This window comes from Lepisosteus oculatus, chromosome 4 (genome assembly GCF_040954835.1).
Source record: "Lepisosteus oculatus isolate fLepOcu1 chromosome 4, fLepOcu1.hap2, whole genome shotgun sequence".
NCBI classification, from domain to species: Eukaryota; Metazoa; Chordata; class Actinopteri; order Semionotiformes; family Lepisosteidae; genus Lepisosteus; species Lepisosteus oculatus.
Genome location: NC_090699.1, coordinates 22,744,084 through 22,757,142, shown reverse-complemented (window position 1 = coordinate 22,757,142; position 13,059 = coordinate 22,744,084). Strand labels below are relative to the sequence as shown.

Below are 13,059 nucleotides of genomic sequence, written 5' to 3'. Positions count from 1 at the left end.
GATGGTGGAGAACACGAGTAATGCTCAAAATATTTGTTTGAGTCTCAAGATGTACAAGAAGAGATGGAAGCACTCTTAATGGTCTAAGACAGAAATTCAGGATGAACACAGCGTTATACATAAAACAATATTCTAATGGTAAAAACTAAAGAGGAAAAAATTGCCAACATCACACTGCATGATCGCAGTTTTGGAATAACCCTGCCAAATCCTTTGGAAACCGCTCTGTACAAGACTGCATGTCAAAAATAACTCTCTGAGGCAGAACAGCTTATTACAGTGCAGAACGGAAGAGAAACAGACAGTGAGTAAGACAATGAGCAACTTATCTACAAAACAGGGAAACAATATCCAGAAACACAAGGACGAACTTCCATATGCAGCTCGTTGGCGGATTTTTTATTCTATCACTGAACAGAAAACACATGGTCATTATAATCAAAGGCAAGAGCATCTAGCCATGGCATATTTAGAGTGAGTCAAGTTGGCTCGCAGCGTTCTCTTGCTCAGACCTCTTCCCTAACAATGACTGGTCCATGTGTGTTACCAACTTGAAGCCTGATCTGACCAGATTGCAGAAGGAAAGCCTGGCTGAGCCTGGATAGAACTAGAATGGGAAACCCAGCAGAAGCCCAGTTTCACTTAGGAACATTTAGAAGTGTTGCTGATAAATCACTACTGTCTGGAGCTCTTCCCTCTGGTCCACAATCTCCAAACCCAGTATGTGGCGTTTGTGGAAACTGCACTGGAGGAGATGGCATCCTTCAAATGGGATGTTAAACTGAGGTCTGGACTACCTGGTCAGAAACGACCCCACGGAACTGGTCATAACAGCAGAGGGTTATTAACCTTCTTTCAACTGCTGAAGCCATTTCTCACTTCCACTCTTGATATCCTGTGGACATGGGATTGCTGGTACATTAACCAGGTATGGTTTTGCACATCAATGCTATATACAAAGCACTTCAGGATTCAGAGATGAAATGTGCTATACAGATGTTAGCAATTATTACAAAATGCTGCAACTTGTATTATTTCGAGATGAAACTGCACATAAAATGACATGCGTTTTAGAAAGTATGCAATGTCAGTAACTTCATTCAAAAACAACATCCATTTTCAAATTGTCCCCACACAAGGCCCCATAGATGTTTAAATTCACAGAACCAGTTGTTGGATATTTGGGCAAAGCTTGCTTGTGACTTTTAAAGACCATTTGTCACACTGAATGGAGAACCGATCACAAGAACTTAGTTTGACAGGGATTAGTGTTCACCCACGACCCTTCAGATGCCACTGCCCAGTGGAGATGGCAGACAAGTTCTTGTTTTTAAATCTTTCAGCTGTACCAATCGGCCTTAAGAGTCATCACATACTTACCATCTCAAGCCTTTTTTGACTACAAAAAGAGCAGATTTAAAAGACATCTCAGCTGTAGCATGAGCTTGAGTAAAAATTGATTGGCGTGTGTAAAATGCTATCTTCAGCTCAGTTCAAGCAGAAGAGAAGAACCTACTGCTTGCAGGAAAATTCTTCTCAGATCTTTTTGCTTTGTTTCATGATGCTTCTCGACCCCATACTTCTTTCTAACTGTGCCTGCCGCATCAAAGGTGGGGCAGACACATTTGTCTTTGACACAAGTAAACAAAAAGTCATGCTCCCGCTCATGGTGAAAACAGAAGATCTTGACAGACCAACAGAGTTCCATTTGCTGAATTCTTTTCTTTAAACTGTAATTTTTATAATTCTACAAGATAGTCCAGGACCAAAAAAACAACCTAGACATAGACAAGCCCTAAACAGAATGGGGTACCAATAAAAAATGGCAAATGGAATGTTCAGATATACAGTTAGAAAAAAATAATTAAAAAAATTGGATTTTATATTAAAACTGCATAATACTCTAGATACATCATTGAGAACACTGTCTAAAATCGTGGTCACCGTGTTGCAAAAAAGATATTGCTACTGTGGAATAAGTCCAGAGAAGAGCACCACATACATTCCTGGGCTCAAAGGAATGTCTTACACTGGCAGGCTAAAAGAACTGAATCTAGCTGAACTGTCTATGAACAAACTAGGAAGAGGCCTGATTGAAGCAACCAAAACCCTCAAAAGGTCTCGCCCAAGTCAACACTTGAAAATTGGACTTTTTCAGAACACACCATGAAAAACGAACCAGGGCACTTATAGAAATTATGAGAAACTGAGAACTGGTGGCACAGGGGGTTGTGGGAGTCTGAAACAAGTAACCCAGCCATATTGTTGAAGCCAATACCCCAGTTTCCTTCACGAAATGCCTGCAACCAAACAAGTGAGGTGCAACACATGGCCTTCTCATGCTTGTACCATTTATGTTCTTATAGGATCTACATCCTAATGACTGTAAAATAAGTGCTTTAACCTTCCCCATCTACACTGAGTAATATTAAGTGACTAATACTTCATGAAACCTTGAAGAACGACATAATTTAATACAGCCAAGAAAGACAGGTTATAAAAGCTTACTGTCAATGATAACAAGGAGGCTTTGTAAAGCCTTAGGAGGGAAGGCCAAATCAGAAAGGTAATCAAGACTGGACACTACTTCCAAAGCTTGTCTGAGTCTTGCATTTCATAGAGGTTTAAGTCTGAAAAACCTTTAGTAGGTTACAGTGATATTGATGGTAAAAAACAGACATACAGTAACCCCTACTGTACACATTCAAATTAATTTCACATTATTACAAGACCCAACATTGCTGATGTATGGCATAAATGAAAGCCAATAGGCTTTGCATTATGGCACACAGGTCAGCAGATATACCAAAAAAAATCTATTTTCCCCTTTTAGCTTTCCCAGTAAAACAGCTGAGATACAATAATTTTTCTTCAAGTACTCTTTGTTTCAGAATACAGAATTCACTGTACAATGTTCTACAAGGCAGATAGTACCGCATGACCCCTGAAACTCAATGCCCTGGAGTTTAGCAGTGATCCTACTTTTGAACATTAAGCAGCATTGCTCCAGTCACTGCCATTTTAAGCTTTTCAGATTCCCTGTAGTTTCCTGTGCTTATCCATTATTTTGTGGCTCTGAAAAATAAGGGCATTAAGCTTTTCTTCCATTGTAAACGATAGAAAAAAATGCTCACGGAATTATGCAAAATGTCAGAGCGCTGCCCCACATCAGTTCCAGTTGCATTATATTATAACTTTTCAAAGAGCTAATGCATTCTTGATAGTAGTCTTTTATCTGCAAAAAATGTCTGTGTTGCTTTCTTGTTAATATTTTATTTCTTAGAAAGAATAAGAAGTGCCAAATATAAATGTTAAAAGCCAGACCTTTTTTAAACCTTAATATCTCATGCATTATCTACCACACAGTCCTTGCATTTCAATTAAATAATAAAATCCAAAGAATCTACAAAGAGGAGGCCAAAGCTGCATTTTGAGGCCATCTTTGTTTTATCAAGCTCAAACACACTCACTAGTGAAGCAATAGGTTTTCCTACATGTGCTTTTAATTTCTTCTCTCCTGTTGCAAATGAAGTTTTTGTTATGAATACTTTCGTTTCAAAAGTTTATAATAAGCAATTCTTCTGAGCTGCAAAATAAACTAGGGGCATTAAGAAAGTGGTTAGAAAAAGGGAGGAAAATCTTCACATTTTGAAACTGTCAGGCATATTAACATCCAGAAAGGATAAGCCACAACTATTTAAGACAAGTCTAAAAAATTACATATTTATGAATGTGCAATAGTTTTTGTTGACTGTGACAGGATTTATCTGCATTTCAGCGCTTAGTTAAATTAAACTGAAAGTCTTCAGGAATGCGACCAAAAACAATCTGGAAAATAATTCCATATTAATCACAACAATAGGACTTCTCAAGAAGAAGGGGGTCGTGTCCTCAAAAGATTACTAAAAAAACAGTGAGTTTAATTATTCAGGATGGGAAATCCAGTCTGTCTGATTTAAGAGGTGACTTTACCAGATTTTCATTGCTTAATGATATATATGATATATATACTGTATATACAAAAAAAATATTTACTTTTTAAAACCATGTCATTTTCTTTCAGAAAGGAAAGACTTTTTTCAGTGTAACACCAACTGTAATAATTGCAATGCTTTGTAAAATGCCACCAACACAAGACAATACTGAGTGAATAACACAGTGAAGAACAATTAATTCCCATCACTTCACAACCCAGGTTAAATAGATCTGGAAATAATTTAACAGATACAATCCGGTCTTAAACTAAAACACAGGTTGCTGACTTTCTCTTTTGCAGCATCTACCTAGCAGAGTTTAGACATTTAAGAACAGCTAAGAGGATAAATGATTGAACTGTAATGATCTTAGCATCACTTTGAAGTCCACCCTAGAGGTCACGGATTTCTACAGCAAAAACAGTCAAATGGAAAAGGGACCTATATTTTGATTAAGAATTATGCTATTTTAAAGACTCATATATCTTTTGTTGGATTTGAATAACAAGAGAAGCAAGCCGAAAAAGCTTTACTGGGATTTTAAAATAAAGTACTTTGTTTTGGCTTAACTTTTCTACATTTAGAAAAAATCCTCCATTTATTTAATTTGGCACTTAACATTGATCTGCCAGATCATTTGTAATTTTAAAAGGCTAGGTTGCATATTTCTTTTACTTTTAAGTAAGACGTTCCTGATAAACATAAGTGTACGTCTGGCACTGTGTAAATGTAATGGACATGCCTTTCTGTGGAGGGGATTTATTTCTATTAATGAAATCCACAGTATCACTTCACTTCAGTTAATAAAGCACCTGAACAGAATTATCCAATAACATGTAAAGGGAGATCAAACCCAGCACCTTCAAAGACTCCACAACTGTTACGTTGGTCAGTAAAACTGAAATATTTTCTTAAAAATTATACTTATTTTCAAGTTGAAAAATCTTTGCTGATAGTCTCCAAGCAGTCACCTGGAGTTAATTTCATACAAGAAGTGGAGTCTTTCCCTGCCCTTCGTTACAAATGATCTGTCTGGCTGGGCTGCATGCTCACAGGCGTTTATGTATTTTTCCACACTCTGCCAATTAGACTTCCAATTGCTTTCCCTAAAAGCCTTTGTCAAAGCCTGAGAAAGGAATAAAAACAGGGCAAGTTCAGTTTTTTTTGGCTTTTTCAAAAAGCAAAGTAGAGGCCAATTTTTTTTCCTTTGCTTGCTGTTTTAGAGTGCCAGACCCACAACCTGCTCATCAATGCTTTAGGGAACTGACCAACATTCTGCCAAAACAGAACATGCAAACGTGGTTACATCTAGTAGTAGAAATAATAAAAATAATAAATCACCATTACCTTCTGAAAGAAATCCTCCCCACCATTGACCTTTCCCTCTGTGGCAGCTGCAAAAAAACAATTTTTGTTTAAAATCTCAAAGATAATTCAATCAAAAACACACTTCCCCATCAGATTTAAAGATTTATGAAACTGTTTAATGGCAGTAATTACTGATGATCAAAAATCTGAAAATAATTGGCTATTAAGGTACTTTCAGAGTAGATCTAGTGATATTGTGCTTGGCACATCTCAATCCTTAGTTAAAATAAAGCACATGTGAAAATAATAATTTGTGTAAAACACAACTTTTTTTTTAAAAGACTTTACATATGGTGATCATAAATTTGGATGGTTCAGGTACAGGTCCATTATTTTTTTTAGGATATTCTGTAACGGAACAAAAATAATCTCTTAAGCCTTAACACTAATATCAACAGTCTGAGTCCCTTTTTTACAGCAGCTGACAATGAGACATGGCCAGAGTAATAAAAATCATATAAACTTTCAGTTGTACTGAAAGTTCGGCCTTTCAGATTGCAAAACAACCACTGAATGAATTTTCAATCCACTCCTTGAAGGAGAACAAGGTCTAAAATTAAATTTATTTTTTCAAGGTAAAACTACCCACAATCTAAAAAAGTGGTGCACCCCATTTAATGCTGTGATATTACTTCCAGTCTAAAATCATTGCTAACAGGTTAAAAGAAAAAACATTTAAAATGATTCAGTAAACCAAATAAGAACATTTACCACACAGGCCTCTGTCTCTAATTATTTGCACTTGTGTATTTAATGTTCGAATGGGTTATATGCGAATCCTTGACCTGACTTGATGAGGATTTTCTGTGTGACAGACCAAAAACAAATGCAGTTACAGAGCTAAAGTATTTGCACTTCCAAATATGAATCTGGAACGCCAGCAAAGGGTAACGTTACAGATGGAAAGCACACCAGTACAGAAAGGTGTGGTGCAAAGGGGTGGCCTTCACAGATATTTCTCACATTGTAGACAAATTATAAAAGCTGCTAGCTTTTCTCCGGAGCTGCTTCAAGTCCATCCACTAATGGAGGTAAGTAAAAAAATGATTGATCATTTTAAGATTTTCAAACGTTTTGTTGTAGCAGTCCCTGGTAACTCCTGTTATAATACACTAACATATTTCGCCTCTTTCATCACTCCTCCCTGTCCAAACAAAACAAACAACACTGAGGTGGCCAGACAATTTTGCAGAAGCTTTAATGTGTTCATTTCCTTTACTCATTCCAAATACAGCTTTAACTTATAAATACTGTTATTTCACTACTAACACCAAGAACTACGGTCCAGAATGTTAACTTGGGAATTATGTAGTCGGGAATCCATTTCATATAATCACTCATCGAGCAAAAGGGTGGCTCCCTTATTTCAGTCCCTCCGTACATACTGTATTTGTGAAGTTTTAAGGAAACCCTGAGAACTACATCACAATCCCAAACCACAATTCAGCTGAAAGCAGACAAATGTTTTCCTTTTGTTGTAGTTGTTAATGGATACATAAGCACAAAAAAATCCCAATTTGTTTGAATAGTAATTACATATAATTATATACAAGATCCTTGTTTCTAATCCAAGCTGTGGCCACCCACAGTTACAAAAATAATCCACACAATAAGGATTTCTGTCATACAATCATTTACTACAGCCAGCTTTACACCCAAATCAATACATTTTTGTAAATGTTGAATTGCCTCTTATTTTTGTTATGCCCTCCCTATTCTAGAATCGACAATTGTGTTTTTCAAAAGCCACCCCATGGAAATGGACACAGGAGAGAAAGAGGAGATCCTGATAGACTGTTCTGAAACATTCCCCTTTTAATGCAGCACAGACAATATAGTCCGGTACTGCAGGATCAGCACCAACTGGAGAGGGGACATTGACAGCACCACAAACTGTTTGTTCACAGTGTAGGCAGGTTGGAGAATCCCAGTCACAGTTAGCTAGTGACAGGACCAACAATGCCTGGAACACAGAGCTCAGCCTGTCTGCTCTGGTTGAGACAGCTGGCAGGCTCCTACACTGGAGCTGGCAGTACTTTTCAATTCAGAGATAATTTTTCATTTATTCAAAAAGGAACAAAGCACAGGAAGGAGATCATACATTTTATGTTGTATTAAATCCCCACCCTCAAGTTGCTAATCCATAAGGAAAAAAAAGCATATAAATTATGCTTTATATCCCCTAAAAAGCTATAAGGAGATTCCTTTCAAAGAATAATCTGCAGTATGACTTCATCTTCTCTTGCAACAAGCCATGAAAGATGACTTCAAGGAACATTTTAACAGTTGATCATGGACACTGTAATGAGTGACTTGTATGATCCACACTGAGCTTTATTTATAGCATCACTTGTACAGTATAATTTACAGAACCCCATCAGGTCCTGATTCATCTCAAGTGCTGCCTCGATCTGTAGCACTTCCACCTCTTCCACATTTATAGAACTGTTACAGAACTTTGTCCTTCCTCAGCCTAGAGGCACGTATTTGACTTCTTCTTTAGCAAACACCTGAGTAAAATATTAATTTAATACATCAGCTATTTCCCTTTCATTACCTAGACATTGCTCATTATTCTGAATGCATTTGTGAACAACTCCCATTTGGCCTCCACTGTAATATTACCTTCAGTCACTTTCCAGGCCAGCATCTTTGTTTTTACCTGTGCTTCTAATTCATTATTTTCTCACCCACCCCCCCCACCCCCAAATTTAACTTTAAAAAAATCATTTAAGTGCTGTATTTCTCTCAATTCACTTAAAACACATTTAGGCCACTGCTCCCTAGCCTTTAATTTACTGGCTTTTGGGATAAAATCTGTTCTGTGAATCCATTCTTTATTGATTCCGTATCCATTCTACATCAAACCTCATCTTACCATGATTTTCCCTCCTTCCATTTTAGTTTAAAGGCTTTTGAGTCTCTATGAATCCTTGTGTCAAAATGACTGATGTCCACCTATTCGAGATGCAATCCTTCTTGTCTGTACAGCTAGCATCTGGTGTAATAAGTTGACAGAAAGACATGAAACATTTACAGTTCCCCACAACTTGTTACAGATTAAAAAAAATTAAAACTTAGGTTAACCCACTGCAACAGGTTTACATTGTCACAAACACACTTGGAATGCCTTTCGGTTCCTCTAATGAAAGGGTCGACTTTCTAAACCATCTGAGCCATTGGACATCACCAAATTTTCTGAACTGATCAAGAAAATCAAAGTTCATTCATTACAACTATGAAGACAGGCAAGCTAATTTACAATACATTTCCTTTCCTACAGATACAAAATAAACCAGAAAACCATCTTGGACAGAATATTCTAACTAGTGCAGCTTCTATACAGCACATGTCGAAGCCTTATAAAACAGGCAAGGAAAAACCAGGTGCAGCAGAACAGGGCCCTGAAAAACAGTTTTATGTACACAGGTTTGAGCAATAAAAAATATGACCAAGTATTAGAGAATTCTTGGAAACACAATGAAAAACCAAGATGAATATAATTACTCCATCAATAGATAGACTATCCCTGTAATCCAGATACAGACGTGGTCTAGTCAATGGGTTTAATAACTCTTAAGTACATCTAGCACATATGCTTATAATTACACCCCCACAGATAGTTGTCTTCTCTTAGCTCATGTGAATGTGTGCGTTTAGTGAAACAGCCAGCAAGAATGTCTCACTCATCCCATAAGCTTACACTAATTAAGATAGAGTTCGTAAGTTTAATGCCATTTTGCTTGCTGTTATGAAAATCAGAAATTCAACAGCAACTGAAGCTTAGGTTTAACATTTACACAGATAATGTCTCTTTGAAAACTACAGGCCCACTATAAAAAGGTCTACCAACTTAATTTAGTTGGTATCAACCCTGAACAGGGTAGTCTGACAGCAGTATGCACAGGCACTGCAATGTAGTAAAACATGAACATATTTACAATTATTCTGCATTTTGTGAACAGGTTCTTCATGAAAGCACAAGAGTTGATCAATTCAATGCAGATAAGAATGCCAACATGTAATGGGAGAAAAGACTTTTCCTGCCAGGAATCATCCATTGAAAACTAATTAGAAAACCTTTTTATAAAAACCATGGAGACCTGTTTCTATGGCAAATGGTCTTAAAGTTAACATTTCATTTCTAGTCTTAATAATGTCAAGCACACAGGCGCAAGTGTTTCCAAGTCGTAAATCCATCAGTTTAATTATCACTTACGGGAATCCAAAACAAGTTTCCAATAGTTCTGAATGCCCGCACTGAGAGGAAGGCTTTTTTTCTCCTAACTTTTGAAACTGCTGTGAAGTGCTCTTGCGTAAATCCAGGGGTATCCGGGACAACAGTGTTATCAAGAGGGTGCATCTTGCACAAAACCATCCAGGCCTGGTCAGTAGGCCTCCTAACGTTAGTAATCAATCTTCCTAGCCTTAGCCAAGATGCTCTTTGCATGATTTACTGATCACAGAGCCCACAGACAGAAAAACTTGCGGTACTGCGCAAATTAATTTTGGAAAAAAGCTTAGCTCTAAGAAAGACACGCTGTCTTGTTTTAATTCTGTGCAGCGCTCTGGGATGGTCTGGCATAAAGGGCAATACAGAAGAATAAGCTGTATTATCTGCATTGGTGTAGGGGAAAAAGTAACAAAGAGGGCAGCTTAATAATGAGACCTTACAGTACTGGACAGACATGCCTATATACTCTACCTGATGAGATAAAAATCTATATATATATTAAGGCATTAAAAGTTTCTTTTTTCTCAAATACCTGTAGCACGCAGCTTTCAGTTTTTCTATGAAGGGTGTGTGCAAAGCAATGCATCTTGATAAAGCAGCAGAATAATGCAGTATATATTTATACAAGCTGAAATCCACTCTCTGGGATTATCCCCAACACAAACGGTACACTCCGGTCATACAACAGAACACAAACTGGAAGAGTGGAAGAAAGGGAGCAGTCGCCGCGACAGGCCGGCAGCAGGCCCTGTTCTGGGAGGTCGCAGCTGCAGGTGGATGGAGCGTTGATGAGCTGCAGCTGTGAGCCGTCCTATTTAAACAGCCAGTCCACACTCTCGTGACGAAGGAAATGGCCTCTGGTAAGACGGTCTCCTCACCCCACAGAAAGCACGAGTGTTTGGTACATCTGAGTGCTGCCAGCCACACATGCCCCAGCTGCGTGAGGGGAGCAGCCTGAGGAGGGACAGGCGTCTGCCTGATGCTGGTTTTATTGCCGGAGGACAGGGCAGCGGAGGTGTTGGGAGTGCGTGTCCTGTATTTGTATTGGTGAAGGGAAAGTAGTGGGAGGGAGGACCAACAGTTTCCCAGAACTGGGAGCACCTTGTAAGAGCAAGGAACTGGAGGAGCTCCACTGAAAAGACGGCTTTAGACTGACAGCCCATGGTGATGGATCTAGAGTGGGTTCCCTGCAGCAGCTCGTCTCTCCTGTGTGGTTGTGCGAATGAGTGAGGATATACTGTGATCATAAAGAACGGTTAACTTCTGTGTTGAATAATTAATACACCTGGGGCAAAAAAAGCACATAAAAAACACTGAACTCTCATGGCCACTGGAAGGAACATGTCGACATACTGTATGCTCAGGTCTTCCAATGTCCGGCTGGCAAACTGAATTGCTCAATGATCCCTATAACAGGAAAGCTGGATAACGGGGGTGGAGGGGTCATCAAGTGGAACGAAGAGCATAAGAAAAGGTACAAACAAGAGGACAGCATTCAGCCAATTTAACCCATTTGGTAGCCAGTCCAAGAATCCCAACAAGTTTCTTGAAGGAAGTAAGAGTATTGGCTACAACAACAAGGCAGGCTGGTTTGTTCCATTCTCCCATAGCTCTTTGTGTGAAGAAGTGCCTCCTGTTCTTCGTCTTAAATACACAAGTATTTATATTTTTCCAATTCCATGTGCGTCCCACTACGCTTCCTATTCTGGTTAATATTTCCACTTCCGATATAGAATGTGGAATTTGAATACTTGCATCAGTTCACCTCATTTAAGACCACCTTTGATAACACTTAGGGGTTGTAAATGGAGCCTTATAAATGTGCAATATTCACAATAGTAGAGATCTGTTACTACAGTGTTATTAAAACTCTACAAAAGCTCTGTTAATATATTACAGAATTTATGAATGGAATTTGCAACCCTTAATCTGAAGTGTTACCATATTGACTCGCATAATTGAACCCTTACTCAGAAAAGCAGCCAGGGGACATGGCAGTTAAAAATAAACTGCTGCAAACGAAAACCCTGCTCAGAGTAAGGAATGCTGCATTCGCGATATCTTCGATTTAAGGAAGAGCAAGCTTGCTGTCGTTTTGCAGCACATTCTATAGCACTGAGTCAGGGGGACCCTTGGCTACCATTTAAAATCATGCTACTTTCCAAATTAATATATTTCTGAAATCTCTCTGGTCCAGACTGAACTTGCCAGCAAAACCACAGATGGAAAACAAAAAGAGAAACAAAGGAATTTGAAAAGTTATTGCGCATAGCCTAAAGCAAGCATACACCGTAGGTCTTGAGAGCCTTCCACAGTGATATAAAAAAATAATTACTGAATTCATTCTGCAGATACTAAGAATTGAAGTCTGGATAAGATTTCTCAGAAAAAGAGTGTAACGGTGATACCTCGGCCACCTCAGGCCAGAGTTCCTGCAGGTCAGAAACATGAATTGGCTTTTAGAAATTCAAAGTTCAATTAAAGTAGAAGAAATTCAAATTTCACATTTATCCTCTTAAAAAAGCACTTTTAAATTATCCAACATGTCCTTCCAGACTTTTACCTTGAAGACTGCAACTTGGCTCACGTGTACCTTGAACTAAATACAGATAACAGAGGAATCTATTATTGTAGTTAGAAATTCCATGATCTCACCAATATTTAATCAAACACCCCACTGAGACACTGTGAAGAATGTCATTAAATTAAACACTTTCAGATAACATCATGTATAATTTGGCAACAAACTGATAAATGAACTATTAAAGATACCAGGTTAAGAATTCCATTATACCCTGGTCATAGTTCTGTTAAAGGTTATTCAAGCATATGTGCATACTGATGACAGTAAAAATATACAGACGTATTGCATATCAGGGATAGGCAACCACAGTCTTCATGAGCTATGGGATCCTGAAGATTTGTACAACCTGTGCTTGAGTTATTTAATGTGATTTTGTCACTCATATCATTCCAAATCATTTCCAAACTTTCAGCTGGTGAGGATTTCAAGACACCCATAAAGAATCAGGACTAGCTACTGCTGTTATACATATTTTCAACCTATATCGTAGCTCACTTTAAAGTGCACCTGCCAAACAAACATGAATTAAATGTTCTTTATAAATGCAATTCATCTCAAACTGCTATATACTACATATAGGAGGGCACTCTCTTCATCCACACCTAACATGTAGCACTTACCTGTGTAACACGTGACAAGCATGACAAATCAGCCCCACTCCACAGTAGTTTAGGCAAAGAAATTAATGAAACAGCTTCACTAGCTAAGTTCAGATAAAACTTTAGGAGGTAGGCCCAATTTTGTGAGAGCAGAGTGGAATTCCACAGGACAGCACCTTCTACACAACAGCATCCTCTATTTTCCAGGACAACTGGTTTAGGAATTTTGGTCTACATGGAAAAGCATATCTTAATAGTCCATCAATACCGCTTACAAGAGAAAACTGTTTTTTCTTTTAG

At 38.1% G+C, this 13,059-nt stretch overlaps 1 protein-coding gene across 6 annotated transcripts in view; it reads right to left on the bottom strand.

Moving 5' to 3' along the window:
- LOC102684717 (protein bicaudal C homolog 1) overlaps window positions 1–13,059 on the bottom strand; it is a 91,044-nt gene that overhangs the window by 49,750 nt on the left and 28,235 nt on the right. For 4 of the 6 annotated variants that reach the window (XM_015346879.2, XM_015346880.2, XM_015346881.2 and 1 more), the window contains one exon: window positions 5,322–5,368. In XM_015346879.2, coding sequence (XP_015202365.2) covers window positions 5,322–5,368 — 47 coding nt within the window. Of the gene's footprint in view, window positions 1–4,945; window positions 4,968–5,321; window positions 5,371–13,059 lie in introns of those variants that run through there. The other 2 variants (XM_015346882.2, XM_015346883.2) reach the window with 2 other exon arrangements.